The 26234-nt window shown below is 44.2% G+C and overlaps 2 protein-coding genes across 3 annotated transcripts in view; one reads left to right on the top strand and one right to left on the bottom strand.

Annotated features, from left to right (window-relative positions):
* The window catches only part of CCDC92B (coiled-coil domain containing 92B), a 50499-nt gene extending 41995 nt beyond the window's left edge, over positions 1-8504 (bottom strand). The window contains exons 1-2 of the mRNA XM_024195369.2: positions 8491-8504; positions 8217-8289 (exon numbers count right to left, since the gene is read on the bottom strand). Coding sequence (XP_024051137.2) covers positions 8217-8289; positions 8491-8504 — 87 coding nt within the window. The remainder of the gene's footprint in view (positions 1-8216; positions 8290-8490) is intronic.
* A 13358-nt stretch (positions 8505-21862) lies between these two features.
* RAP1GAP2 (RAP1 GTPase activating protein 2) overlaps positions 21863-26234 on the top strand; it is a 251691-nt gene continuing 247319 nt past the window's right edge. For both annotated transcript variants that reach the window (XM_026656558.1, XM_026656556.1), the window contains exon 1: positions 21863-21912. In XM_026656558.1, the coding sequence (XP_026512343.1) occupies positions 21863-21912 (50 nt within the window). The remainder of the gene's footprint in view (positions 21913-26234) is intronic.

Genomic DNA, 26234 nt, shown 5'->3' with positions numbered 1-26234 from the left:
CCTAAAGTGAATATCCGGAAATTCATAAAGGTGAAATTTATCCAGATTTTTCAACAGGGTTTCTCAAGGGAAGCTGTGGGAATCACATCTCTGGACACATCTGTCACTAGGCTGGACAGAGTACTTAACACTCTATCTATCGTACTTTATTTTCAAGTGATATTGTCCTATCTACATTAAATGTCTCTACTAGAATTGGTTGAAAATTTTCCATTGAACCTATTTTTCACTGGAAAATAGCTTTCCCCCCCCCCAATGGGGGGGGGAATGAATTAAAACCCCTCTGACATTTCCTCAGTAAACATTAAATTAAGGAGCCTGGTTTTGCTTCTTTCAAAAATTTTAATGGACACGGTCACCACTTTCTAACTAGCTCTAGCTTCCAGTGATATGGTTCTCTGGCCTCTAGTATAGATGCAGCAGGGATTTTTCCTGAGTAAGGACTGCAAGCTTTGCTCCGAGTCCATTAGAAGCCTGAACGCTCTCCACTGATTTACACTAGTGTACATGAGGAGTAATTCCACTGAAGTCAGGGGAACAGATGGGGGGGGGGCCCTCAGGAGACCTGGGTTCTACTACTGACTCCACTGCTGGGTATCCTTGCGTGAGTCACTTCAGAGCCGTGCCTCAGTTTCCCCATGTGTAAAATGGGGATAAAGTGCTTGAGAGCTACTGATTGAAAAGCCCTATATAAGAGCTAAATATTAATTATTAAACTAAATGCAGTTACACTGGTACAACACCAGTATGAAGTTAGAAACAAGGTCTAAGGCATTTAAACATATTAGATGTATCATGCTCCTTTGACTGGCACAGTGGCTGACCTAGTTCTCATAGGCACTGATGCAGCAAAGCACTCAGAGGGAGATTTCCCAAGACAGTAAGATGCCCAACTCCTATTTGAACTTTCGGAAATCTCCCCCTTAAGCATGTGCTTAACTTCAGTGGGACTACTCACCTGCTTAAGGCACATGCTTCAGTGCTTTGCTGAACAGAGGCCTTAGAGCTGGACTTCTTCACAACTTCTAAGTTTTAGGGAGCTGCTGTATCACCAGGGGGCATGTGTGAAATTGCTGTGAACATTAATGAGAATGGCACGATTGTGTTGACGTGACAGGCACTTAGTTGTGTTCATTGGAACACCATGGCATCATTGGTAAGAAGGCACAGTCATACTGCTGTCAAAGGGCAGACAGCAGAGAAGCTGGAAATGGAACAGCTCTATTGAGTCATCGTCTACATTAGCTGGTGGAGGCGGAGGTTAGGGTTAGGGTCAGAGCTGGGTTGAAATGCAGTGATATGGGGATAGCCCGCTGTGGCATGAGAGGTTTCTCAGGGCTGCCACTCTATCACCTTTCACAAGCTCTAAACCCACTCTTAAAATGTTTTCATTTTTAAAAAATGAATCTTCTGTTCCCCTTCTATTGATTGTGCTTCTGTATATTATGAGTAACAACGTAAGAGCCAATAACCATTACTAAGGCTATAATTCAATCTGTGTTCCGATAATGTTTATAACCTGCTCAAGTGTTTGTTTTATATTATTGGAACCCTCTGGCTGAATTACTGCCTTACGGTGGCAATCTGCCCATCCATTAACCTACCTGGATTGCTTAAGAATTTTTAAATCTGATGCTCAGTGAATGATTGTTTCCTTTCTTTTTTCTCTTTGCCTTTACTATAATGTAGAGAGAGCGACAATTAATTGAGCATTTAGTTCAATGAATAGAGGTGAGATTCACAAGATTTAACTGCTGTGCCGTGTTGCAAGATGGGGGAACTATGCACAGGTCATTGTCTGTAATTCCTGATGTAAAGTATTTTTTCCTATTGGCCAAGGAACAGTTGATTGATAATGCTTTACTCTTCTGTAGCATCTTCCATTCAATTATCTCAAATCACTTTACTTTGAGGACCTTGGAGTGCTTCACAAACACCAACAAACTCATAGCCACCTCGTGGGGGTAGGTACATACCTATATCCCTGTTTTCAATAGGAATGCTGAGGCAGAGAGAGGTTAAGGGTCTGATTTTTTTTTTTCAGAGATGCTGAGCACCAGTGCTTCCTTCTCATTGACTCACCATTGAGGTGGTGAGTATATAGCAGCTATGAAAATTGGGTACCAAGAGCTGGATCCAATGCCCATCAAAGTCAACAGAAGGCTTCCTCAGTGGGCAGTGGGTCAGTCCCTACATGACTTGCCTGTGGTCACACAGGCAATCTTTGGCAGAGTTCGGAAGAGAAGCAAGGTCTCTTGGACAGTCTTGGTCCAACACTTCTCCATCACTTGAAGTCTTTACACTGAAACCAGATGCCTTTCTAAAAGATGTGCTCTGATTCAACCCCAGCTACTGGGCTTGATTCAGGAATTCCTGGTTGAAGTTCTAGGGTCACTGATCTGCAGGAGATCAGACTAAATGATCACAATGGTCTCTTCAGGTCTTAATCTCTGAAAGTCCCCCTCACTATTGGTTCAACGTACATTTTAATTAAGTGCAAAATCTTTGATTTACTGGCAGGCAAATGTTTGCAAAGGATTTTTTTTTAAAAATAGACCATTTTTAAACCCCAGGCAGGAGCCTGATCTCAACTAAACTGAAGAATTCTGAACAGATTTATTACTAGTAGATAAACTCCCTATGTTGACTACTTGGAATACAACATAAACTTTGCTGCTTAAGTTAGTGGCCCCGGCAGGGTTCTTGTTATGGCTGTGAATTTTTGGGCATCAGTCTTGCAAAGGGAACCAGGCAGATTTCTAAAGGTATAATAGCATTTGTACACTGATCCCTTTGCAGGGTTGGGCCTTTAGTCATTAATCACGCACGCCACTTTGTTCATTTAAAATTTAATATCTCTAGGTCCAACCTCTCTTACTTTCCTTTTTAAAATAGTACAGAAATGGGCCTGATCCCCTCACGCAGGCAAAACTCCATTTTCTCCAAGATGCTCCGCTTTAAGCTAAGGAGATAGGCACTCAGCCAGATTATTTAGGTGTCTAAAGATGCAGATGGATGCCTAGTTGAATTTTCAAAAGTGCTTAAGTAAGTTAGGTGCCAACTCCTATTGAAACCAAGGGGAGTTAGGTGCCTAGACGGCTCATGAGGTTTTTCAAAAGCACCTATCTGCATCACTGGGCATTTTTGAAAATAACCACTGAGTACCCAAATACCACTGACAGTCAATGAAAGATGGGTGCCTCACTCCTCTTATGCTCCTGTGAAATTCTCAGTCTTAATATTTGAGTAGAAAACAAGGCCATATTGTGGCTCTTTAACATAATATATTGCACTGAAATATCTGCACATTTTCAGACAGGGAAAATGGAACTAGGTTCTCCATTGTGAAAATATGTGCAGTAGAAACACACAGTTGCCTTTCCAGGTGAGAGCTAATGAGTTGTGTAGGGAGTTACAGTTGTAGCAAAATTTTGGAATAAAACCCAAGAAAAACTGATATTTCTCCTTGGCTTGGGGAAATGCTTTGCGCCTCTTGGGTTTCTGATTTGATATCTCCTTTCTAGCCGGCTTCCATTTTGGTAACATGTAATCACCACTCTTCTCTTCCCAGTTAAATAGCTCATAATTGGTGAAATTCACCTGTTTGAAGGCTTAAATAGATCTTAAGTGGTGCTTAGGCCTTGGGCTGGCAATTTCTCTGGATAAGTTGCTGTCTGTCTGTCCTGCGTGGATGAAGTCAAAGGTGTCCAGTTTACATAGTGTCTGATCCTGCAGCACTGGTCATTGGGAGTTTTGCCATTGGCTTCAGTGGGAACAGGATTAGGGCCTTCATGAGACACTTCCTATCAATGAATAAACAAAACTGGGTCCTCCCCACCTGAAGTTTTGTACCCTTTAGTTTTTTAATATCTATTCTGATACACGGGGAGTGGTTCAAATCTACACAAGCCATTTGAGAAGATAGTATTGGTATTCATGCACACTTGTTGGTCATGGGTAAAATTTCAAAATGTGCCCAAGTGCCATTTTCAAATGGGCCTTAGGGACTTAGGTACCTTCAAAAATGTTACACCTTGCATCAGCAACTAAGTGTGGACATTGGGATACTCTGGCATCTCCATTGACTCATTGGATGGTCCTGGGCAAGGCATATAGGGCCAGATTTTGAAAGGTATTTAGGCACCTGAATGTGCAGCTAGGAGTCTAGTGGCACTTTTGAAAATCCCACTATGCCTAACTCGCATTGATTTCAGTGTGAGTTAGGAGTGTAAATACCTTTGAGGATCTGGTGCTCTTGATACTTCTGAAAATCCCACTAGGGGCCTCTCTGCTTCTTTAGGCATCTAAATACCTTTCAAAATCTGGCCATTTGTGTACTTCAGTGCCCGCAAAGATAAAATGGGGTTAATCCTTACCTATAACACACAATGATTGTGAGGGTTAACTGAAAGTGGCCTGGATTTCTGGGGTACTGAGCACCTGCAGTTCATATTGCAGTCAATGGGAGTGTGTGCTCAAGGCCTCTGAAAATAAACCTGATGAGTTAGGTGCCTAAAGATGACTTTAGTTACCTGACCTTAGGCACTCAAACTTGAAAATTGTGGCCAGAACATTCCGCACTCCCTATTGTACTGGCTGATCGGCTTGGTAGGAGGGATCATTAGAAGGTGATGCGCTTTTTATTCCTCCAAAAGAGATGCTTTTATTAAGCCATGTTCTTTGAAACCTGGGCTCTTTTTTTTAAAGTTAAATAATAGATGAAGCAGAAATGTCATGGTCATCCCTTCCGATGCATGGAGATCTAGGAACTGGGTTTCAGTTTATATGGATTATACTTTTAAAAGAGCAATCTTTCCCTCCACCATCCTGCTCCTAAAGGAGGAGGAATCTGGGGCACTGGGCAGCATACTAATAAAGACAAGGAGGTATTTCTGAAGAGGGGAAAGAAGTAGAATCTTTCACGACGGTGTTGCAAATTCATATCCAGCTCATGTGGGCAATGATTTAACGGTCAGACCATTGGGTGGTTGTTCAGTAGCCTCGTGAAATGAGTGTGGTCTGTCCAGTTCCCTTTGGACTAGTAAAGCCAGACTCTCATTAGACTGGCAGCTTAGAAGGGACCTAAGAGTGGATGGAACAGGCCCTTAGTGTCAATGAGAATCTGGCCCATAGGATCCACATTAACATTTTTATTTATTTAATGTCAATATTTTGCACTTCTGCCTTTTTAAAGCTTTATGTAAAAAACGCTCCTGAGTTGACACTCATTAGCACGCTTGTTGCTCAGCAGTGGGACCAAGGTTTCAGTGGGCATGAAGAATTCACACTACTCTCGCCCCTAGAAATGATCCTTCCTAGGCAGTGCTGAGACACATTGGTAGAGCCGTGCGGAGAAAGTTTGTCTGTTGCAACTCCTGCTGTACGCTACTCCACCAACGTGCCTCACCTGGAGGGAGTTCATACTGCACAGGCTCTTTAGGTCAGCAGAGGACTTGTGCTGGTGAAACATGCTACACGAAAATAAACCAACTAGAAAAGAGCAGTGGTTCTCAAACTCTGTATTGGTGACCCCTTTCACACAGCAAGCCTCTGGGTATGACCTCTCCCCCCCCCCATAAATTAAAAACACTTTTTAAAATATTAAACACTATTGTAAATGTTGGGGGTGAAGGCTGACCAGCTCGTGACCCTCTGAGGGGTGTTAACCCCCAGTTTGAGAACCCCTGGAAAAGAGGATCAGTTCATTTTAGGTTGGTCTCATGGTTAAGACATTGGACTGGGTCTCCGGAGATGTGGGTTCAGTTTCCAGCTTGGCCACAGACTCCCTGTGTGACCTTGGGCAAGTCACTTAATCTCTCTCTCATTTCCTCATCTGTAAAATGGTGGTGATGCTTCCTTTCTTTTACCCTTTGTCTTGTCACTTGAAACTGTAAACTCTTGGGGGCAGGCACTGTCTCTTACTGTATGCACATACAGTACCTAGCACCATGGGGCCCTGATCTGTATGTGCCTCTGGGTGCTAATTAATAATAGTCACAAGTAATGAAGTAATTCAACCAGTGTTTGAAAAGTAGATGGAATGATCAGTGCAGTTTCTAATCTACTAACCGATGGCTTTTGTTGTATAGTCAGCTAGTCTAAGTCTACATGAGCTAGAGGTGTGATTCTCCTGCTTATAGACACACACTTGCACTAGCTCAAGTACAAATAGCAGTGAAGCCACGGCGGCAGCCGAGGAAGAGCTTAGGTAGGTTTGTACTCAGCGCGACTCAACTGCTTATACTCCTGCGAGCTTGAGCACTAGCATGAGTATGTGTACACAAACAGGGGAATTGCACCCCTGGCTCATCGTGTAGACGCAGCCTAAGAAGATGCTTTCAGGCTAACGTTCTACTGAATACCAAAACGTTGGCTAAACAAAAGCAAAAGATTTAATTTCTGATTATGCATTTTGTGTGTGTGTGTGTGTGTGTGTGTGTGTGTGTGTAAAATATGTTGGTATTGGTGTATACAGACCAAGGAACAACACACTACTAAGGCCCAATCTTTACTCATGTAAATTGTATCCTCATAAATGATAAGCTAGCTAGTTTAGCAGTCAGGAGACCTACTCAAGGGGCCAGATCTTTCAGACTTTAGTTCCCTAATCTCTCCCACTGCATTTTCCTAAAATAACACACACTCACAGCATAATTACTGATATATTATATACATCGATAGCACGTTTGACTTGAAGATCTGAGCATTATTTATATTTATATATTTATATATTTATATATTTATATATATATATATATATATATATATATATATAAAATTACTTTGCACTGGTATTGTGAGGCTTAATCTTTTTCCTTTTGTGGAAAGTTAAGGACAGGGAGGTTAAGTGAGTTCCCAAGGTCCCAGAGGCAGTGGCAAAGCCAGGACCAGAAACTGGAGGCAAAATCCTGATACTCCCCCACCCCCAACGCTGTCATTGGCAAAACTCTCATTGACTTTAATGGTGCCAGGGTTTCACCAAAAGATTCCTATTTGCTAGTCTTATCTCTTTTACCCTGACTTAAGCTTTAAATAAATATATATGAATGAAAAATCTGTTTCCTATCAATTATTTAAACATTCCTGCCTGAGTAACAGCCAACAGCTAAGGTTTTTTATTTCACTGCATAAGTTAAACATATAAGGCCAACTTCTGTTCTCTTTGGCTTCACGGGAATTACTCTAGGTTCATGTTAGCATTGCTGGGAGCAGAATTTGGGCCACAATCAACACTGTGCAGAGATCATAAGAAGTGATTCCTTTGGCCTGATCCTGCACTCACTGAATTCAGTGGTAAAACTCTCATGGACTCTACCTATTTTCACCAGCAATTGCAGAGTCTTATGCACTTCTGAAACCATCTTCACCAGCAGCTCCAGGAAGGAAGAGCCATCAGCCCCTCTGCCAGGGGCTAGGCAACTTCTAAAACTGCACCAAGAAGGGCTCCAGGCAACTTCAGGAGGAAAAATTCCCCTGGGTTACACAAGACCCTGTCACTGCTGTAGGTCTAAAACCCGACTGCATATCCCTTTTAAGGAGATGCTACTTCTGCTGGCCCTAGAAAAGCTAAATCTTTGCTAGCTCTCTGATTCCTGCAGGAAAGGACTGTAGCTTGGAACCACTTTAAAGCCCCTCATTAGCTGGAGAGCACAAGGGAATGCTCTCATGTGGGGTGGAGAGAAAGGAGGTTTATAAAGGCTTTTAATAATTCAGCATTGGCAGGGATACCAGAGCCACCCCCAGCCATCAAATAGCTTGGGTTCACCACCCACCCCCTGTGTGCCTTGCACCACCCCAGCCTCAGTGAAATGGGCCTTGTGAGGACTCAAGGCATTGTTTGAATTAGAGAAGTTAGTGTCAGGGTCACTGAACAGGCGCTGAACCCATTAGATTTTAGTCTTTAATTCTTTTCTGAGTTTAACCAGGCACCAAAGGCACTCCCGCGCCCCCCCCCCCCCCCAGCCTATTTTAAAGGAGAGGACAGATCTGAGCATCACGCAAAGTCATCCTGTACTGTGTCCTGATCATCCCAGTTCTGAAGCTACTCCGGATCTTAGTCCCACTCAGCTAAGGACACTCGTAAACACAGGAGTCCCCATGCAATCATGCCCTCTTCTCTCCCCCCCCGGCCTTTCTGTGTCTCACCCCCCCCCACACACACACACATCTCCAAGACCAGATCTCCCCCACCATACAACATGCCCATTTTCTCTCACCTGAGAGGAAAGAGGAGGCGACAGGCGAACGTGCTGGCAGCTGCAGGGTGTCATCCAGGGAGGTGTTGCACAGCTGCTGGACAAGGACAAAGCTTGTTGGGGTGGAGGAAGGGGGGAGGCTTAGAAAAGCCAGTGCAACCTCCAAGCGTCCACCCGCATCCCCAAAACCCACCCCCCAAAATCCTCAGATGGGGGGGGCACTGCAACCCCCGCAGCCCCTCTCTCCCTTCTGCCCTAGATCTGCTCCAGGGTCTCCTGGCGCCCTGGCTCCGACGTGGCGGTCTCCATGGCAGAGCGGTGCCCGGGTCCCCCCAGCGCAGAGGACGGGGTCGCAAGGCCCCCGGCTCCCGGGGAGCGCAGCTTCCAGCCAGCGAAGGCGTCAACACACAGCAACGTGACCGGAACTGGTGAGCTCAGAGCCGGGCTGTCTGCACCGGCGGGGAGGGGATGGCTCCACGGACAACCTCCGCGTGATGAAATCCTCCGGGAGAGGTGCCCGCTGCACGGGAGGATGCTGATTCAGCGCTGGGGGCTGGAAATCACCCCCGCAAGGCAGCGGCCGGGGTGGGGAGCCATGAGCTCCCTCCAGCCGCCCCTGGCGTGCAGATCTGCTAGGCTATCCCGGGGAGAGGCCAAGTGCCCAGAGCTGATCCCAGCAATGCAGAAACCAGCAAAGGCGTTGGGCTCCCAGCTTAACAGCTGATCCAGGGGAAAGGCAGAATACGGCTCTGCTCGCCGTTGGGTAGAGCAGTGCTGTCCAGGGTGCTGAAAAGTGAAGGAATCCCTCTCCTCCAGCCACCCATCGCCTTGGCAAATGCCTCCGGAGTTGCATTCAGCTCACGAAAGGATTCCTCGACCACTTCCCACGGCGGTTGTTTTTTTCCAGTCGTCTTTGGAAGCTGTTCAGGACTCTAATCTTGCCTTCAAAAAAACAAACAAACAAAAAAAACCAGCTCCCAACCTTGTGGGATTTTATGGCTGGCACATGCTGCTGCTGCTTCTTCCAGCTATTTAGCTACTTTAAAGAGTAAGGGCACATATTTATTGTTCAGTGTATAAATGGTGACCAACAAATATGGCACAGGAGAAGGATTTAAAAAAAGTCAGTGGGAAGAGTGTGTGTGTGTGTGTGTGTGTGTGTGTGTGTGTGTGTGTGAGAGAGAGAGACATGGAGACAGGGTTCAGGTCTGTTCCCCTCACCTCTGGATTGGTTTGGAAAAAACTAGAAAAAATAAAAAAAAAATAGTGAAAAATGGGTAGGGGAAGGGGAATTCCTTGATAATGTCTAGAGAATTGTTTACCCCCAGTTTGGCGCAAGTTCTACTCAAACACTTCCTCTGTATATGTATACATACAAATGGAGCGACCCTGATCTGGCCTAGTGTGTGATATTCTTGGAATCCGTGTGTGGGGTTTCATAATGTAGATCTGGTTATTCTAAAACTACACACACAAATACCAAGAATAATCTATACTAGACCAGATCCTCAGCTGGTGTAAATAGCTCAATTGACATCACTAGATTGACAGCAATGTGTAGTCACATCAGCTGGAGCTCTGGTCCACTGAGGTCATTCAGCTATGAAAAGTGTTCCCCAAAACACCACAAAAATGCAACACTTCCCAATGGGTTTCTTAAGGCAAAGACCAGAGAAAATAGACAAGTTTTGCAGCAGGCCCCAAACCCAGCCTACTGAAGATTTGTTAGAGAGTCCCTTGCGTCGGTCAATTAAATGTTCTCACCATTTAGGTGGGATTGCAAGTCATTTGTGTGATGCTAAAAACTTGTCTAGGAAGAGTTCCCTAGAAGCTACAATCAGAAAACCTGTTTGTTGCTGCTTATCGATTATGGGCATTGCAATTATAATAAATAATACGTCACACTTTTCAGCTTTTCATTCATAGATCTCAAAGCAGTTCACAGAGGCAGAGGCCCTGGAGGTTTTTCGCCTTCCTCTGCAGCGTGGGGCATGGGTCACTTGCTGGAGGATTCTCTGCACCTTGAGGTCTTTAAACCACGATTTGAGGACTTCAATAACTCAGACATAGGTTAGGGGTTTGTTACAGGAGTGGGTGGGTGAGATTCTGTGGCTTGCATTGTGCAGAAGGTCAGACTAGATGATCATAATGGTCCCTTCTGACCTTAAAGTCTATGAGTGAGCAAAAAATGATGCTCTCCATTTAACAATTGGGAAACTGAAGCAAAGTGACTTGCCCAACGTCTCAGACCCAGATCCTCAAAGGCATTTAGGCACTTAACTCCCATGAGATCTTTGAGGATCTGGGCCACAGTGACCAAGCCAGGAATTGAGAGAGAGGGGTAAATCCTCATCTGGTGTAAACTCTCATTGCTCCATTGATTTCAATGATGCACTAGGTGTGATTTCATAGGTGTGCGCCATCTCTGGGACTCTTTTTAAATAAGCAGAAGGCCAGATCCTTCTCTGGTGTAAATCAACATGGCACTATTGAGTGGGGCAATGACCTGGCTGAGAGTTTGGAGTCAATTTCGTTTATGGAGCACAATTAATTTACACTAAACCAGAACTGGTCAAAGAAAGGAAAAAATATTGGTGAATAATTATTAATGGGGAGGGGGAACCCCCTATTTTCAATTAATTATTCAAGTTTCTCTATCTAAGACCCAGTCTCCAGCAAATGTAATGGGGAGCTCCATCTCTTCCTCACACACATCCATTCCTGCCTGCTCCTGTGGGCTTTTCTCCAAATGAGGTGCTTATAACAAATGAGTTCCTTTTGGAATGCTGAGTTAAGTGATGGATTAAAATGAGCATAATGATGCTGTTCTAATTCAGAGAAATGTTGTTGCATTATTACTGCCATCCTCCACATTTGTAACGATCAGATCCACATTTGCCAATGCATAATTTATTTCTATTCGGAGTTTGCTCTGCAGGAAGGGTTATTTTTAGTGTCTCATTTTCCCTTCTCTAAATGTAGTTTTTCAGGATAAAATAAAATTGTATAAATGCAAGGGGATGATTTCTGAATGCATCATGTTTCACTAGATTTGTACAATCTTCATTGATTTTTCCACTGTATAAAAGACAAGTCTGCAAACGATCAAGGTCAGACATTCAGGGACGGACAGATGCCTCCTAAATGAGGTCATTGCTCCAGGATACACTTAGACTGAAGAGAGGGGCGGTAGTGGAATACAATCTATCCTTCGTGTCCAGAATTAAGTGTGGATAGAGCATACTGCCTCTGTAGTGATTACCTAGCAGCTTGGATTCAGCTGCAATGCACACATGCTATTAACACATTTTCTAAGAGTGTTTCTCTAGCAGTTTTGTAGCGTACTGGATTAACAGGCTCTTCATTACTCCCAAAGAGCTGCGTCTCCGTTTTTGATTGGAGTATGACAAAGGTCCTTCAGCTAAAGCATCCAGACAGTGCCCATTACCTAGTAATATTTCAAACCAAACAATGACCATGGTGATTCTTCCTAGCGCATCCTATTATGTTACCCATTAGTAAAGCAGGCTCTGATTATGAGGGTGATCTGGCTGGGATCAGTACTATGCAGAGTCCTTGCACAAATCTTATGCCAAATTAAAGTCCTACTTAAGCCCTCAAACATTCACTCTATTTCTAATCAACCTATATTGTATTTAATTGAATACATATTCATTACATTACACTGAATACATAGAAATGACTTCACTGTTGCATACTTTTTCTTGGTTTTAAAGGATAACAAAGCTCTGGAATAAAGATATTCTAAAGTTTCCAGTGACACACAAATAAAAAACTAAATCTGAAGATACTTCAATGTCAAGAACAAATTACTGGTTCACCTAAACCACTTGGCAGATAATGTGCTGCTGTACTCCGCAGAATGAGATTTCTGCAGTTTATTGGATGAGTATCCTCCTCAGGGGAACCCCTTACGATTGAGTGGAACCTCTTATAAGAAAGTTATTATAGGCTAAATACTGGTCCCATTGAAATCAAGAGTAGTTCAGCCATTGACACTACTAGGATCAGCTATGGCTTTATATAGTGAACCTGTGTATAACTTAGAATTACAGTCTATCCTCTACAATGCAGTGAAGGAACTAGAGAGTGCGTGCCCAATTCTGGAAACATTTGCCATTGAGCCTTGTGTTTACCCTGTAGTAAGTGTATGTATGAATGTGCCCTTTGGATTGACTTCCCTGGAGACAGAATTGCTCTATTGCTCATCACCAGGGGATTTTTTTTGCTGATGTTCATTGCTTTTTATTTTGAAAGCAGTCCTATAAGAGTTCAACAAATCTCTAAGAAATAAATAAATAAGGCAGTAAATATAGGGGAATTCTGTCTGGATTTCATGCAGTCTAGCACACTAGGCAGTTCCTTACCTGACACTGACCTCTAGTGGCACTGACATAATATTCAATTACGACCCAGCTTATTCAAACCTATCACAGAAATTCAGTTCTGCACTGTTACATTACCAATCCAAGGCCCCAGTCTTCCAATGAACCCTGTGGTCACGTGGAACCTCAATGAAACCAATGGGGCTCTGCGTGGGGGCAGAAATCTGTCTCTGCAAAGCTCACTATAGGGTGAAGCCCTAAACTCCTTTGATTATGATTAATATATTGTGGGTAACATTTTCAAAAGTGCCTAAGTCCTATTTTCAAAGTGACTTAGGTGCCTACAACCCATTGACTTTCAATCTATATATTTTTAGGGCTATCAATTAATTGCAGTTAACTCACGATTAACTCAAAAAAATTAATCGTGTTTAAAAAAATTAATCATGATTAATCCGTTTTAATCGCACAGTTAAACAATAGAATACCAATTGAAATTTATTAAATATTTTTGGATGTTTTTCTACTTTTTCCAGTATATTGATTTCAATTACAACACAGTATATGAAGCAGACAGTGCTCACTTTATATTGTTTTTGATTACAGATATTTGCACTGTTAAAATGGCAAACAAAAGAAATAATATTTTTCAAATCTCCTCATACAAGTACTGTAGTGCAATCTCTTGATCATGAAAGTGCAACTTACAAATGTAGATTTTTGTTACATAACTGCACTCAGAAACAAAACAAGGTAAAACTTTAGAGCCTTCAAGTCCACTCAGTCCTAATTCTTGTTCAGCCAGTCAAGTTTGTTTACATTTATGGCAGATAATGCTGCCCGCTTCTTATTTACAATGTCACCTGAAAGTGATAACAGGCGTTCACATGGCACTTTTGTAGCTGCTATTGCAAAGTATTTATGTGCCAGATATGCTCAACATTTGTATGCCTGCATTGTAGTATGTACAATTTCTAGAGACAATAATATACTACCCTATTCCATCACCAAGGCCCCAATTCTGCGCAAACATAAGCATGTGGTTAATGCACAATCAGGGACTGAAGGACCAATTTTACTAGTGCCATTAAACATTGTAAGGCACTTTTGAAAATTGTACCCAGTGTCACTTTAGCATTAGGGAGGCACCATACTTCCCATTTACTTTGGTTTTGTTATATCTACAATTAGTGTGACCAAACCCTGACTATGACAGTTACAGGCCTCGATCCTGCAGATCTTTATGCACGTGCTTAATTTTAAGTACACAAGCAGTCTCGGTTACTTTCGTGGGACTACTAGTGCGCATAAAGGCACAAACAGAAACTAAGCACCTAACTCCTATTGGAAGACTGAGAGTTGGATGCCTAAGTGCCATTTGTGCCTTTGAAAATCTTAATCTTTGCAAGTTCATGGTCAGTTGTACTTGATTGCAAATTTCAATTTTCTAACCTCCCACCACTGCGAATTTTCAGAGGTGCTGAGCATATACAGCTCACATTGATTATAAGTTCTTGGCTTCTCTGAAAAGTGAGCCTCCAGCTTTTATCAAACCAGAGATCGGTAGAAATATTTCCATAATTTAAAAAGGAACACAACACAGAAGTTTGTTTTTCAAACCATAAACATCCTTCTGTGGTGTTTGCAACGCAAACATTGCACCAAAATAAAACACTATCATTGATGTCATGCTTCCAAGTGACTGTAAACAGAACCTGACTGCATGGCTTTTCTTTATGCAAACAGAGAAATCACACGGTAAACAAACAGCTTAGACAGTGAAAAATCAACTGGATCAAACCAATGCTTTCTAAGGTGTTATCAGTAACATAGATAAAGGAATGAATTTATTTGCAGTATTTGGGTCTTGCCTTTCTGCATGGGACTGCTCATCTGAACAAAAAGTTACTCATAGAGGGCTTGATCTAACGCCCAGAGAAGTTAATGGGAGTCTTTCCAATGGTTTGAATGGGTGTTGGATTGCAAGCCATGTGTAAGTCTTTGCAGAATCAGATTTTTTTTTAATGTATTTTAAAGCAAGCAATGTCCTTTTAAATGGAGAAATTCATGATTAAGAATGGCGGTTTCCTTGTTTGGCCATTTAGTACTTTATTTTCTTTGCTTTTATGTTTTCTTTTTTTCAGGATTCTCTCCAATGTGCCTTTTGTTATTTTGGCTCCAGGATGTATTATCTTTCCCTCCTAAACTCTTTACGACCTGAGTGAGAATTAGATTGCAAATTCTTTGGGGAAAGGAATAGCTTTTTTGTTCTGTGTGTTTGTACAGTGCCTGTACGATGGGGTCCTGGTCCGTGACTGGAACTAGTGCTACAAAGATACAAATTGTTGTTAATAATGTGACTTCCTGCTCTCTCCCACTCCTCCCTCTGTCTAATCTCCACTCCCCTCTAAAGCAAACCATTCAAGTGGGCTTAAGGGGTATAGGAATGGGGTGGGAGGTGGAGGACACAGTATAATGAAGGATGTTGACCTGTGGCTGATCTGCATGTAAACTGTGGTGGAAGAGGAGTAGGCTGTAAGAAGCTCTTACCCAATGAGATGTAATTAGAGTTGAGTGAGTAATTTACACTGGATACTTTATTCAGTGAATTTTGCCTCCTTTTTTGCTTGTGGAACAGCTGTGAGCACGCTGTGATTTCCTCAAATGTATTCATCATTCCAATGTATTCCGGGCTCAGCTGTGCAAATGTTTGGGTTGCAGGCACTATAGGGGGGAAGTGTTTCTTCATTTTAAAAGCAAATCTGGCCTGGGGCCATTTGACCTTGTGTAGGACCAATTCCTGATTCTATCCAGAAAATTGAAAAGTGTCCCTCTAATTGTGCTGAGGCTGCTGCTGGAAGAAATGGATCCTGTACTGTAGCTAGAACCCTTCAGTGGGAGGCAATCTAAGAACATACAGAGAAGGAAGCCCAGGTCCAGATTCTGATTCCTTTAGTTATGCTGAGTAACACCTTACTCCAGAGTGGTCCCATTGATATCAAGCAGGCCACTGATAGAGTAAGGTCCTTCTCAACATCAGTAAAGGTATTGGAATCTGGCCCCCAGTTCTATCATGCAAGAAACAGAACTGCTGGGTGAATCAGTAAGAAGTGTGAGGGGGCTTGTCTACATGGAAACAGTGTGTGGCAAGATGGGGTGAAAACGTACGTGCTAGCTTGCTGTGTAATAACTGGCTGTATGGACCCCACTACTATGCTGAAACAGCAGTAGGTCAGAGTGCACTATGGAACAGCACGAGACTCTTTTTGAATCCTGTCCTGCTATTACGGCAGCAGGTCCTGCAGGACACGTGGGATCCCAGTCCCACTGCAGGGCTCGATTGGCAGGTTCCACTCAGCCCAGTAGAGTGGATAAGCAAGTGTGCTGTAGATTTGCTCCCTGGCTTGCTGTCTCCATGAGGATAAGCCCTGTGCTAATCAATGGTACTGCTCTGCATAAAACCCATCACTGGCAGAAACAAGATGTGTGTGCAGGATTGAGTTTTAAGGCACTGATTCAGCAGGTCACTTAAGTATGTGCTTAACTTAAAGCGTACGAATAGTCCTATTGATGTAAATGAGACTACGCCTGTGCTGAGAGTTAAACCTGTTTTAAAGTCTTGATTCAACAAAGCACTTAAACACGTTTACTTTTTAATACATACTTCAGGGCCTGATTCTCAATTATCCTTCAGGCTGGTCTACACTGAGAAGTTTTACTGGTATAATTTCAGTGAGGGTTGTGTTTTTTTACACCGAAATAATTATACCGGTAAAAGCCATAGCATGCGTTTAGTTGTTATGGTATAAAAGGTGCCGCCTTTTTATTCCCCTTCCCATACAGGAAGCTATACTGGTATAAAGTAGCTTCATAATGACATAACTGCATTCACCCAATGGAGGTGGGGTTCCCCCCCACCCCTAATTTTCTAGTGTAGGCAAGGCCTAAATCCCCTTTACTCTGCTCTGCTCTAGGAGTGTAAAAGGATCTTAAAATGGAAGTAAATTAAATTTACACCAAAATCTCTTCACAGTGGTATAACAGAGCCTTAATGTAACTGGGAGTTAGGGGCCAGATTTTAAAGGTATTGAGGCATGTAAAGATGCAGTAGGTAACAAATGGAATTTTCAAAGGTGTCTAGGCACCTAACAGGACAATGGAAGTTACGCACCTAGGTCCTTTTGAAAATCCCACTAGGTGGTTTTCTATGCTGTGCCTAAATACCTTTAAAAATCTGGCCTCCAGCCCTTAAATCGGCATTGGCTTAACCATGTGCTTAAATTAAGCTTGTGCTTAAGTGTCTAACTGGATCAGAGACTCAATATGTATTTAGTTCCCTTCATCTCCCAAAACTAGTGTTTAGGGCAATTTCTGCTTTAATATAATTTAATTTGACTTTAATTTTGCCTTAAATGCTATTTCTCAGCCTTATTGAGGTGTCTGGTCTTCTAATTGCTGTGAAGAACCTCCTAAGAAACTCCTTTAAATGGTGCAGGACTGAAAGCTAGAGGGTTTTGATAAATTGAACATTAGCTTAATATTACCATGGGGATTTAAAAATATCAGAGACTCAAGGATATTTGCTCCAGCTAAGGAATGCAATTTGTCAGCCTTCAAAGAGATCCCGCTCTGCACGCTCACAAGAGGACAGATGAATTTAGCCTAAGCAATGTTGCTCAGTGGTTGTGGTGGCATGACCATATTTTGCAAAGGTTAAACGCACCTAGCTTTGGAAAATAAATAACAGGCAGAATCCTGAAGCGGTCCTGGTCTTGCAGGGAGATGCATGCAGGCAGATTCTTGTGGCCCATTGAAATCAGTGATGCTCTTTGCTGACACAGATCCCACCTGTATAGATCCAGTTGCAGTATTCTGGCAGAAAGTGGGAGTCAATGTAATTTATGCTCACTTTATTTTGCCTTTACCCTGCTGGGGTGATGTAAATGGGCCTTAATATCAATGAGTCTCACCAGATTCATGCAAAACACTTTATTGCTGTTTCTTTCTATCACGTGTATTTATTTGATCCCCATCTGAGCACCACACACTCTATAATTAGGCTTGGCAGAATTTGATTTTTATTTTTTTTATAATTTCAGTGGATAATATCCATGTTTATTTTAAAGGATTTTTTTAAAAACTGTCATAATTTTGCACAACTCTGAAAATGTATGGGTTGTAAGCATTTTATTGATTTAAATTTTCACAATGGGGGGTGTCGGACAAGAGGGATGCCAGACAATAATTAATTTAATGACCGTAGATGTTGAGATTCAAAAAGTTAAAGCATCATAGCCATTAAAACACAACTTGTCAACGTCGTATGTCAAAATATAGAAAGTAAATATCTTTAAATCAAACTCTGTTTGCAAGCAGCAGTTTTCTCACTTTGCCTATCTGTAAATTTCGATAATTATCGGTGGAAACACTTTTTCATCATTTTGTGTGTAATGGTCTACTGACATTTACCAATAAAAATCAAATCCTTCCCAAACCTATCTGTAATTTATTTATCCTCTCAACGAATACCCCTGTGATGTAGGGAAGTACTATTATCTTTTATATCTACAGATGAGTACTTGAGACACGGATCTTCAAAGCACCTAACTCCTGTTGATTTCAATGGGATTTAGGCATCTACCTACTTCTCCAAGGTCACCCAGGAAGCCTGCGGTAGAGCAGGGAATGGAACCTACATTTCTTGAGACCCACTCTAGCATCCTGGCCACCTTTGTATGCCAGTTGATCCTATAGGCCTTAACCAAGATTGGAACTCTTCTTCTACGCCATGTGTGGTACATCTATGTACAAAGAGACAGCCCCTACCTTGAAAAGCTTATAATCATCCATGTGAGTTTTGCTTACATCTTGAGGATTGGTCACTTACTGCATAATAATAAAAGCATTTCTGTACATTGTATAGCATTTTATTTTTTAGATGGAAACTGGAGCAGAAAGCATGGTCTCATCACTTGGCAGTATCGAGTCCTCTGTTTTGGCTTGTGAATTTATAATGGGTGTGTGACAAGGGCACTTCTTGATGATGGATGATTACTGCGATGAGATCCCAATCTTGGGTGATAGCTTTTATGAATAAAAAAATCATGCATTTTTTTGTGTGTGTGGACATTAAGCTGCCAGAAAATACATCCGCCAAATAGTATAAGCATTTCTGATAAAATGTAAACAGGAAAAAAGTGCATAGAGGCCTTATAAAATCAATATCAATAAATGGATCTAACTGAAGGATTGTGTACATTGAATTGTATGGGAAACATATCTTTGAAGGGCACGTATGATTGATCCTCTGTGTATTCTACCACAGAATTTGCCATGGAATCCATCCTTCATCTCCTATTCCAAGCTCTTTTCTCCTTCTTTTATTCAGAAGGAAGGTCCTGATCCTGCAAAGACCTATGTGCATGCTTAGCTTGATCTACTTGAGTAGTCACATTGCTTCCACTGAAACTACTCATAACCCATGAAGTTAAGCATGTGCCCACATCTTTGCAAAATTGGCAGCCTTTGTTTTTATATCCTCTTAATTGTGAAGGGGACCTTGAAAACATGATCTGGAGGCAGTGTTGCTGTCTTGAATCAATAGTCTCTGTGAGGTAGGAACCCATTCGCTCAAAGGGCTGTTAACCTGGAACCCTAATTGACAATTCAGGTGTCAACAACTGCTGGCTGATAATTGCTTTCAAAATATCCAGCTGATGCACTTGGTCCCAACTGTTTCCCATGCCTTGTCAAGTGTCAAAAGCTCCAACTATCAGCTGACTCTACCTCCGGCCAACTTTCACCATGCAGCTGTGTTATCGCAGTACAGAAAACAGCATCAGGCAGAAAACGTTCAAGTCCCTGCTCCCCACAGACTTCCTCCAGTGTGAGCTTGAGCAAGTCACGTGGTCTCTCTGTGCCTCCCTTTCCCTTTTGTAAAGTGAACATAAGAGTACTTCTCTGCCCCCCCAGAGGTGTTAGGAGGGATAAATAGGTTAATGGTTGTCAGGTGCTGAGATAATATGGTAACATGGGCCATAGAAAAGATAGATGAAAGATAGATGTTTGATTTAAATGAAGCTGCTGCAAAATTGCTGTTCTGTTGCATGGATCCAGGGCGTTTGCCATGGAATGTAGGTCCCTTTGCCCGTGAAATACAGTGTCTTGCATATGACTTCCTAAGGACTAGGCTCCAAACACTAAGCATGATCCAAAGCTCGTTGGGCATCTTTCCACTGACTTCAATATGCTTTGGACCAGGCACTTAGTTTGTAGGTATTTTTCCTATGTATTAGAATTCTGTTTGATATCGTTTCTTATATTGCCTTCATCACTGCAGTATCTGAGCACCTTCCCTTGTGCATTAAACAACATGATTCTCATCTGACTGTCACGTGGTTCATTTTCTCCCTCAGCCTCTTCCCTGGAGAGAATTGTGTGTACAGAATAGAGTGGTGTTTTGAGAGATTTTTTCTTTTTAAATGGACAAAATGAAGAATAGAAACAAATTCTGTATGTTGTGGGGACATAAGCTTCTCAGTATAGTTAATTCTAAAATCTGAGGGATATGACCATAAAATTACAATACCTTTATGTGCACCTCACCTATTCATGTAATACCTGATGTGGCCTTGCAAACTGGGTATTTGGGGGGACGCATAAGATGCATCTGAAGAAGTGGGCTGTAGCCCACGAAAGCTTATGCTCTAATAAATTTGTTAGTCTCTAAGGTGCCACAAGTACTCCTGTTCTTTTTGCGGATACAGACTAACACGGCTGCTACTCTGAAACCTGGCATAAGATAGACATGCACAAAATGTTCACAAAGGAATTGCCTAACTTTGGAAAGCTGGCATTTTCCAAATATCAGCTACATGAAAGGAGCATCTAAAAATAAAAAAATACTACAGCTTTTCATAAGACAATGAAATCATAGTTCTCAATAGTGCAGAAACAAAGGGTTAAATGTGCAGGTTCTGAAAATGTCTGTAAAATATTTCACTGCAGAAAAATCCATATCTGTATTCTTTTAAAAAGCTCTAGATAGATTTTTGAAGCACCCAGAGGCTTAAATCAGTAACGTTATTTTGAAGGGGTTCTACTGTTGTTTTTTGCAAGCCCAATGCCATAAGTAAAGTAGAAAATCTAACTAATTAGGTGTATGTAAATATATGCTGACAGAAAGGATAATTGTGCAATTCATTTGATTTAATCTGTCTCTTTCCCCAAGTGCATTGAGAATAACATCAGCTTTGAACGATTTAGGACTGTGCTCTGTGTGAAATGAGTTTTATGGTCTCAGCTCAGTTCTCGGTCAACCGTCATCCATACCACAGAAATTCCTATTAGCTGTGGGACTAATCTGGCACCTTTTAGGGTGGTTTTGGCAGAGAGCTCAAGGAAGGAATGGAGACAGACCTATGCACCCACTTCTAGAAGTGGTTCCCTCCAGGTTAGGATGGAGGGAGGCGCTATGGTCCGTAATGTCCCTGTTTTGTGGACAGACTTCCCCTGTCCTGTCCCCCCCTTCCCTTCAGTGTCCCCTCTCCCTTCACTTTTCTTTCCATCCCTTCCTTACTAATTTCCTCCCACCCAGTGCCCTTTGCTGCCATCATATTGTTCATTCGGCTTGTTACACCCGTTCCCCTACCCTGTGTCTGTCTGTCTTGTAAGCTCTTCAGGGCTGGAGCTGCCTACTGTTTTCTGTTTGTACAGCGCCTAGCACGAAGGGGCTCTGTTTTTTGTCAGCCCCCAGGTACTATTGCAGTAAACAAAACAGAATCATTTCAGTCCCCTACCCTTGTCCAGCACTAAACTCTCAGACACTTAGTACAAGAACAGTCTGAGCTCGAGGTTAGCCTGGACTAAGCCCCCACCCCGGCATCCACATAGCCCCAAACTTTGGGGCAAGTTCTGCTGCTGATTCAGACGCGTGGGGCTGTCCCAGCTCCCAGGGCCGGGGAGGTTGAGGTCCCCAGGGAATGAGCTGCTGGCAGCAGGGGCCAAGCAACCGGATCCGGCCGCCCAGAAACCATCCTCCCAGCAGGAGCTGGAGCGAGAGACTCCAGCGGTTTTGGGGGGCGCGTCCTGTGAGCGTTCGGGACCCGGGGCTGCTCAGCGCGCGGACTCTGGCCTCCCCCCGAAAATCCTGCTCGGCTCCTGCCGGCCTTTGGGTGGAAATCTAGGATCCCTCAGCAGTTTGCTGCCTTCAATGCACCAATTCAGGGGCTAGCGCTGCTGCCGCTGCGAATACACACACCCTCCGCTCGCCCCTGGCTTGAGGCGCGGCCCCTAGCAGCACCCCCAGGACGAGGGGGGGGCATGGCATGCCGCAAAGCGCCGGGGGAGAAGCGATGGGAGCTGGTGCGCTGGTGAGTGGGGGGCGGCAGTGGGAGCCCGGGGGGGGGGATGGGTGCTCCGGAGGGGGGAGGGGGGAATCCAAGTTTTAGCAGGAGATGCTGGTGAGGGGTCCCAGCTGCTGCCCTGGGGGTGGGAGCGTCCTTGAGGCTGGTGAAGGGGACTTGGGAGTCCCCCCCTCCCCCCATGGCTGCCCTGGGAGGGGAAATCCCAGCTGCTGCGGTAGGGTGGGAGGGGGGCATCCTCGCTGCTGCTCTACTGGGGAGGGGTCGCTAGGGAGAGCCACTGTTTAGGAGGAGCTCATAGATGCTGGTGACTTAAATCCCAGCTGCTGCACTTGGGGGGGAGGAGAGGGGATGGGAGGGGACAGGCCCCAGCTTTTGCATTGGGAGAGATGTCCCAGCTGCTGTCCTGGGAGTGAGGGGCGGCGTTGGGGTTGGTGGTGCCCCGGCTATAGGGAGGGGGGAGTCCCAGAGGCGCAGCACCCCAGCGATTGCACTGGAACTCTTTGCAGTGTGGGGGTCTTCCAGCGCCTGCCGGGGTCCTGGGCAGTGGGGAGGTGTGTCCGCCGTCTGCTGCAGGGAGGCCCTGAGGAGACCCCCCCCATCTCTTGTAAGGGGTCTGTCTCAGACGCTGCTACAGGGGAGGGTCTTTGAGGAGGGGCTCTGGTGCTGGTGAGGGGGATGTATGGGATTGTCTCATCTCTGGCACTGGGGAGGGCAGAATCCCTGCTGCTGGTGAAGGGGATCTTCCTAGGGGAGATCCACCTTTGTAAAGGGCGGCCCCTCTGCTGTTGGAGGGGAGAGAGGGGGACTGGGAGGTCTTAGCCCCAACCCCTCCAGTAGGTGGGGATTTCCTATGTCCCTCTTGGGGTTGTGTGTGTCCTGGCTGCTGCAGTAGGGGGAGTCTCAGTATATGGGGCTATCTCAGGCGTGGCTACTGCAAGGGTGTCTTGGGGTATGTATCCCCATTGCTACTGCTACAAATGGGGCAAGCAGGGGGCAGGCTGTCCTGGTCTGGCCCCTCTTGCCGAGGGGCTAGTGGAGGATTCCACCTTGGAACAGGCTTTCTCTGTGCTAGTTTTTATTTCAGTCGCTTATGACGCCCAAGCCCTCCACCCTTGAGCGGGATGCTGCAGCGATGTTGAAATGCAAATGGAATGACTTTCTGGGTTACAACCCTGCAAAGATTATGTAACAGCCAGAGACGGGCCCAGAGCAAACTCCTGGGTTTGAACACTGGCAACACTTAGGAAAGGTCAGAGCCAGATCCGAACGATGTGGCTCAGGATGCTATTGGGGGCAGAACCCAAACTCTGCATCTGAACGTTGGGGGATGCGTCGCCATGGATTCCAACTTTGTGGCCCTGGCCCATCACGAGGGCAAATCTTCTGAGGAGAATTGTTCTGGGAAGAGAATTTTAAACCTCCAGTGACTATACTCTGCAGGCAAAACTTTCCCTCTGCAGTTTATATTTTGCCTACCTAGCACTTGCATACTCTAAATGGCTGCTTAGCCAATGCTCTGCAGCCTGCCAGAGAGATCTTTATTCCCTACAGTGTCTAAGTGCCTAGGCCAATATTTTAATACTTGGTGGCCTCCTTTTCAGAGTTGCTAAACCCTCACCATGTTTTGCAGCTATGGCCCCTGTCCCAAAACAGCAGATAGTACAGTGCTAGTACTAAAGCCTTTTGGGACATTGTTGCAGAATGTGTAGGAGGTGTAATGCTAGTTTGTCTGCTAATGCTTCTTTTGGAGCTCGGATGCCTCCGTATTCACTAGTGAGTCAGCACACAAAGGTGAATATTCTGTGTGACAAAACCTAAGGATTTATTATTGATTATTAATATTTGAACTGTGGTAGTACCTGAGCCCTAGTCATGGACAGGACCCTATTGTGCTAGGCACTGTACAAACAGACAATAAAAAGGCAGTCCCTGCCCGTAAGACCTTACAATCTGTCCCTCCCCTGTTGTTTTACTAGCTAGCAAATCATGTCTCTTTTTGCCAATGCACCATGAAAACAAGCCCATGTAATCCATGCTATGATGTCCTTCAGGAATGCAGAGAACATTCTGCAAGAGGTGCCAAAACTGGCCACATTCTGATGCACCACAAAGCTTCCTCAAAGGGATGCCTCGGGCAGTGTCTCAAAGATGGCAGAGCCACGTCAAGCTGGCTTGGGTGAACTGCATGATTTTGACAGCCAGCAGCACGGTGACGTTCTCCGGACGGTGCATGGTTTGAATGCAGATGGAATCCAGCGATGCAAATGACGAACATGCTGACTCACCAGAGAGGTGCTGATGCGAAAAATAGCTATCGCTGCAGCGAACTGACTGGTGCTATGCCTGTGAATGTATTTTTGCCTGGTGTTGAACAAGAACAAGGGGACGTTCAACTAAATTAAAAGATGGCAAGTTCAAAAACAACTCAAGGAACTACTTTTCCCCACAAGGAAAATTGGACTGTGGCACTAATTACCACACGAAGCCACCGTGCAAAGATTCAAAAAAGGGACTGGACATTTGTATGGATAACAAGAATATCAAGAACATAATTCATGAGATTTAATATCCCTCCTAAATTGCTTGTTATCATGCTCCAGGTTTTAGTCAACCTCTATCAGACCTAATATGGGAGGCAGATTATCCCACATCTGCCTGTTGCAGGGTTTTTATGCCTCTGAAGCATCTAGCGCTGGCCATGGTTTGAGACAGAATACATGACTAGACGGACCTCGGTTCTGATCCAGTCTGGCAGTTCCTGTGTTCCTAATTCTACGACACGTTTTTGGTGCTGGTTTCTTGCTCACCTTCTTGTGTTGCAGTTTAGAGGGTGTAAGGCCAAATCATGAGCCCACTGAACTCAACGGGAGTTTTATTGCAAACATTGGTGTCTGCATTTGGCTGGACACGCTGCTGAACTGGGGGCAGTCCAAAGTGGAGAAGTTCCACTGAACATATCACATCTCCTGCAACGGAAACCTATTAGAATGTTAGGTCAAGTTAAAATTTCATTGACAGAAATTATTGTTCAAGATTCTAAATCACAGATGTTATTTGTAGCCAACGGAGCTTCACTAGTGATGAGAGAAGAGAATTAGGCCCGTTTAGTGCTTTTACCTTTGCTCGTGAATCAGTCCATCCAACCCCTTCCTATTCTTTCTGCTCCTCTCTGAATTCAAGTGGTTTTTGCGTGCAAACACAAGTGAAAGAGGATTGCAGCAGTGGCACTGCGCAGTGGCTAAAGATGAAGTATGACAACCTGTATGCCTGGCCCTATGAGTCTTGCATCATCTGTTGTCTTTGATTTTACCACCTGGCACTGTTAATGACTCTGATTAACTCTTCACGGGCTTTGCTGGGGCTCAGAAAAAGCTGTGAGTGCGACAGGGAATTCCTCTTCTGGGAGGAGTCCTTAGCCACAAGTCCACTCCCATTTCATTCTCCTCTCCTGAGCCCCCTACCCCTGCTCAAGGGCCAGGCACAGTCACCAAACACAGCACTTCCAGAGGCATGAGCACAGGTGAGGAGGATCCCACTGCACCAGCCAGCTGGCCACTCTGGAGATGATACATCACACACATTCCCCTTTTGCTTCCTGGGACTCTGCAGTGAGGTGGGAGGAAGGATGGTCCAGGAGTTAGGGTACTGTGCAAGGCCTGGGTTCAAATCCTTGCTTCACTTCAGGCCTCCTCAGTAGCCTTGGGCAAGTCACTTAGCCTCTCTGTTCCCCAATGCTGAAACAGGTGTAATAGTAGTTCCCTGCCTCGCAGGGGTGTTGTGAGGGGCTCAGATGATACAGTACAAGTCTGATAGGTATCATGGATAGATGGCACACTGATGGGGAGGATTAATTATTAATTATTATTATTATTATCTGCCGCACCATCCAGTACGGGCAGGTGCCTGACTGAGCGACCTAGCTCCACGTCAGCACTTTGCTGTGTCTCCCCAGAGCTCTGGTTAATGATTATGTTGTTGATCAGCATTAGCATTCCAGCCTGTAACTGCATACTCCCAGGCATCAAGTTACTCACGCATGTGTGTTTGCAGGGCTGGGGCCTGAGTTTGTCCCTGAAGAGTGAACTTAACCCATGTCAGCTGAGTGCTAGGTATTGATCTCCTGAGTACACACTGCCTGTTGGAGAGAAGTGGGAGACGTTCGCTATGATTTCCACTCTTCTGAATGAATAGGGACCCCTCCAGCCCCCCTCAGCTCTACAGATGCTTTAATAATTACACTCGGTGATGAAATTTCATATTCAAATGAGGGCATATTAAGTGCTGCTGATTATCTGGAACAAGCTAGACAGCAGATTTTTTTTTTTTCC

This window comes from Terrapene carolina, unplaced genomic scaffold, assembly GCF_002925995.2.
Source record: "Terrapene carolina triunguis isolate 2854851 unplaced genomic scaffold, T_m_triunguis-2.0 Scaffold231, whole genome shotgun sequence".
NCBI lineage: Eukaryota > Metazoa > Chordata > Testudines > Emydidae > Terrapene > Terrapene triunguis.
The sequence above is the reverse complement of the archived record's forward strand: the minus strand, read 5'-3'. Positions and strand labels throughout refer to the sequence as shown.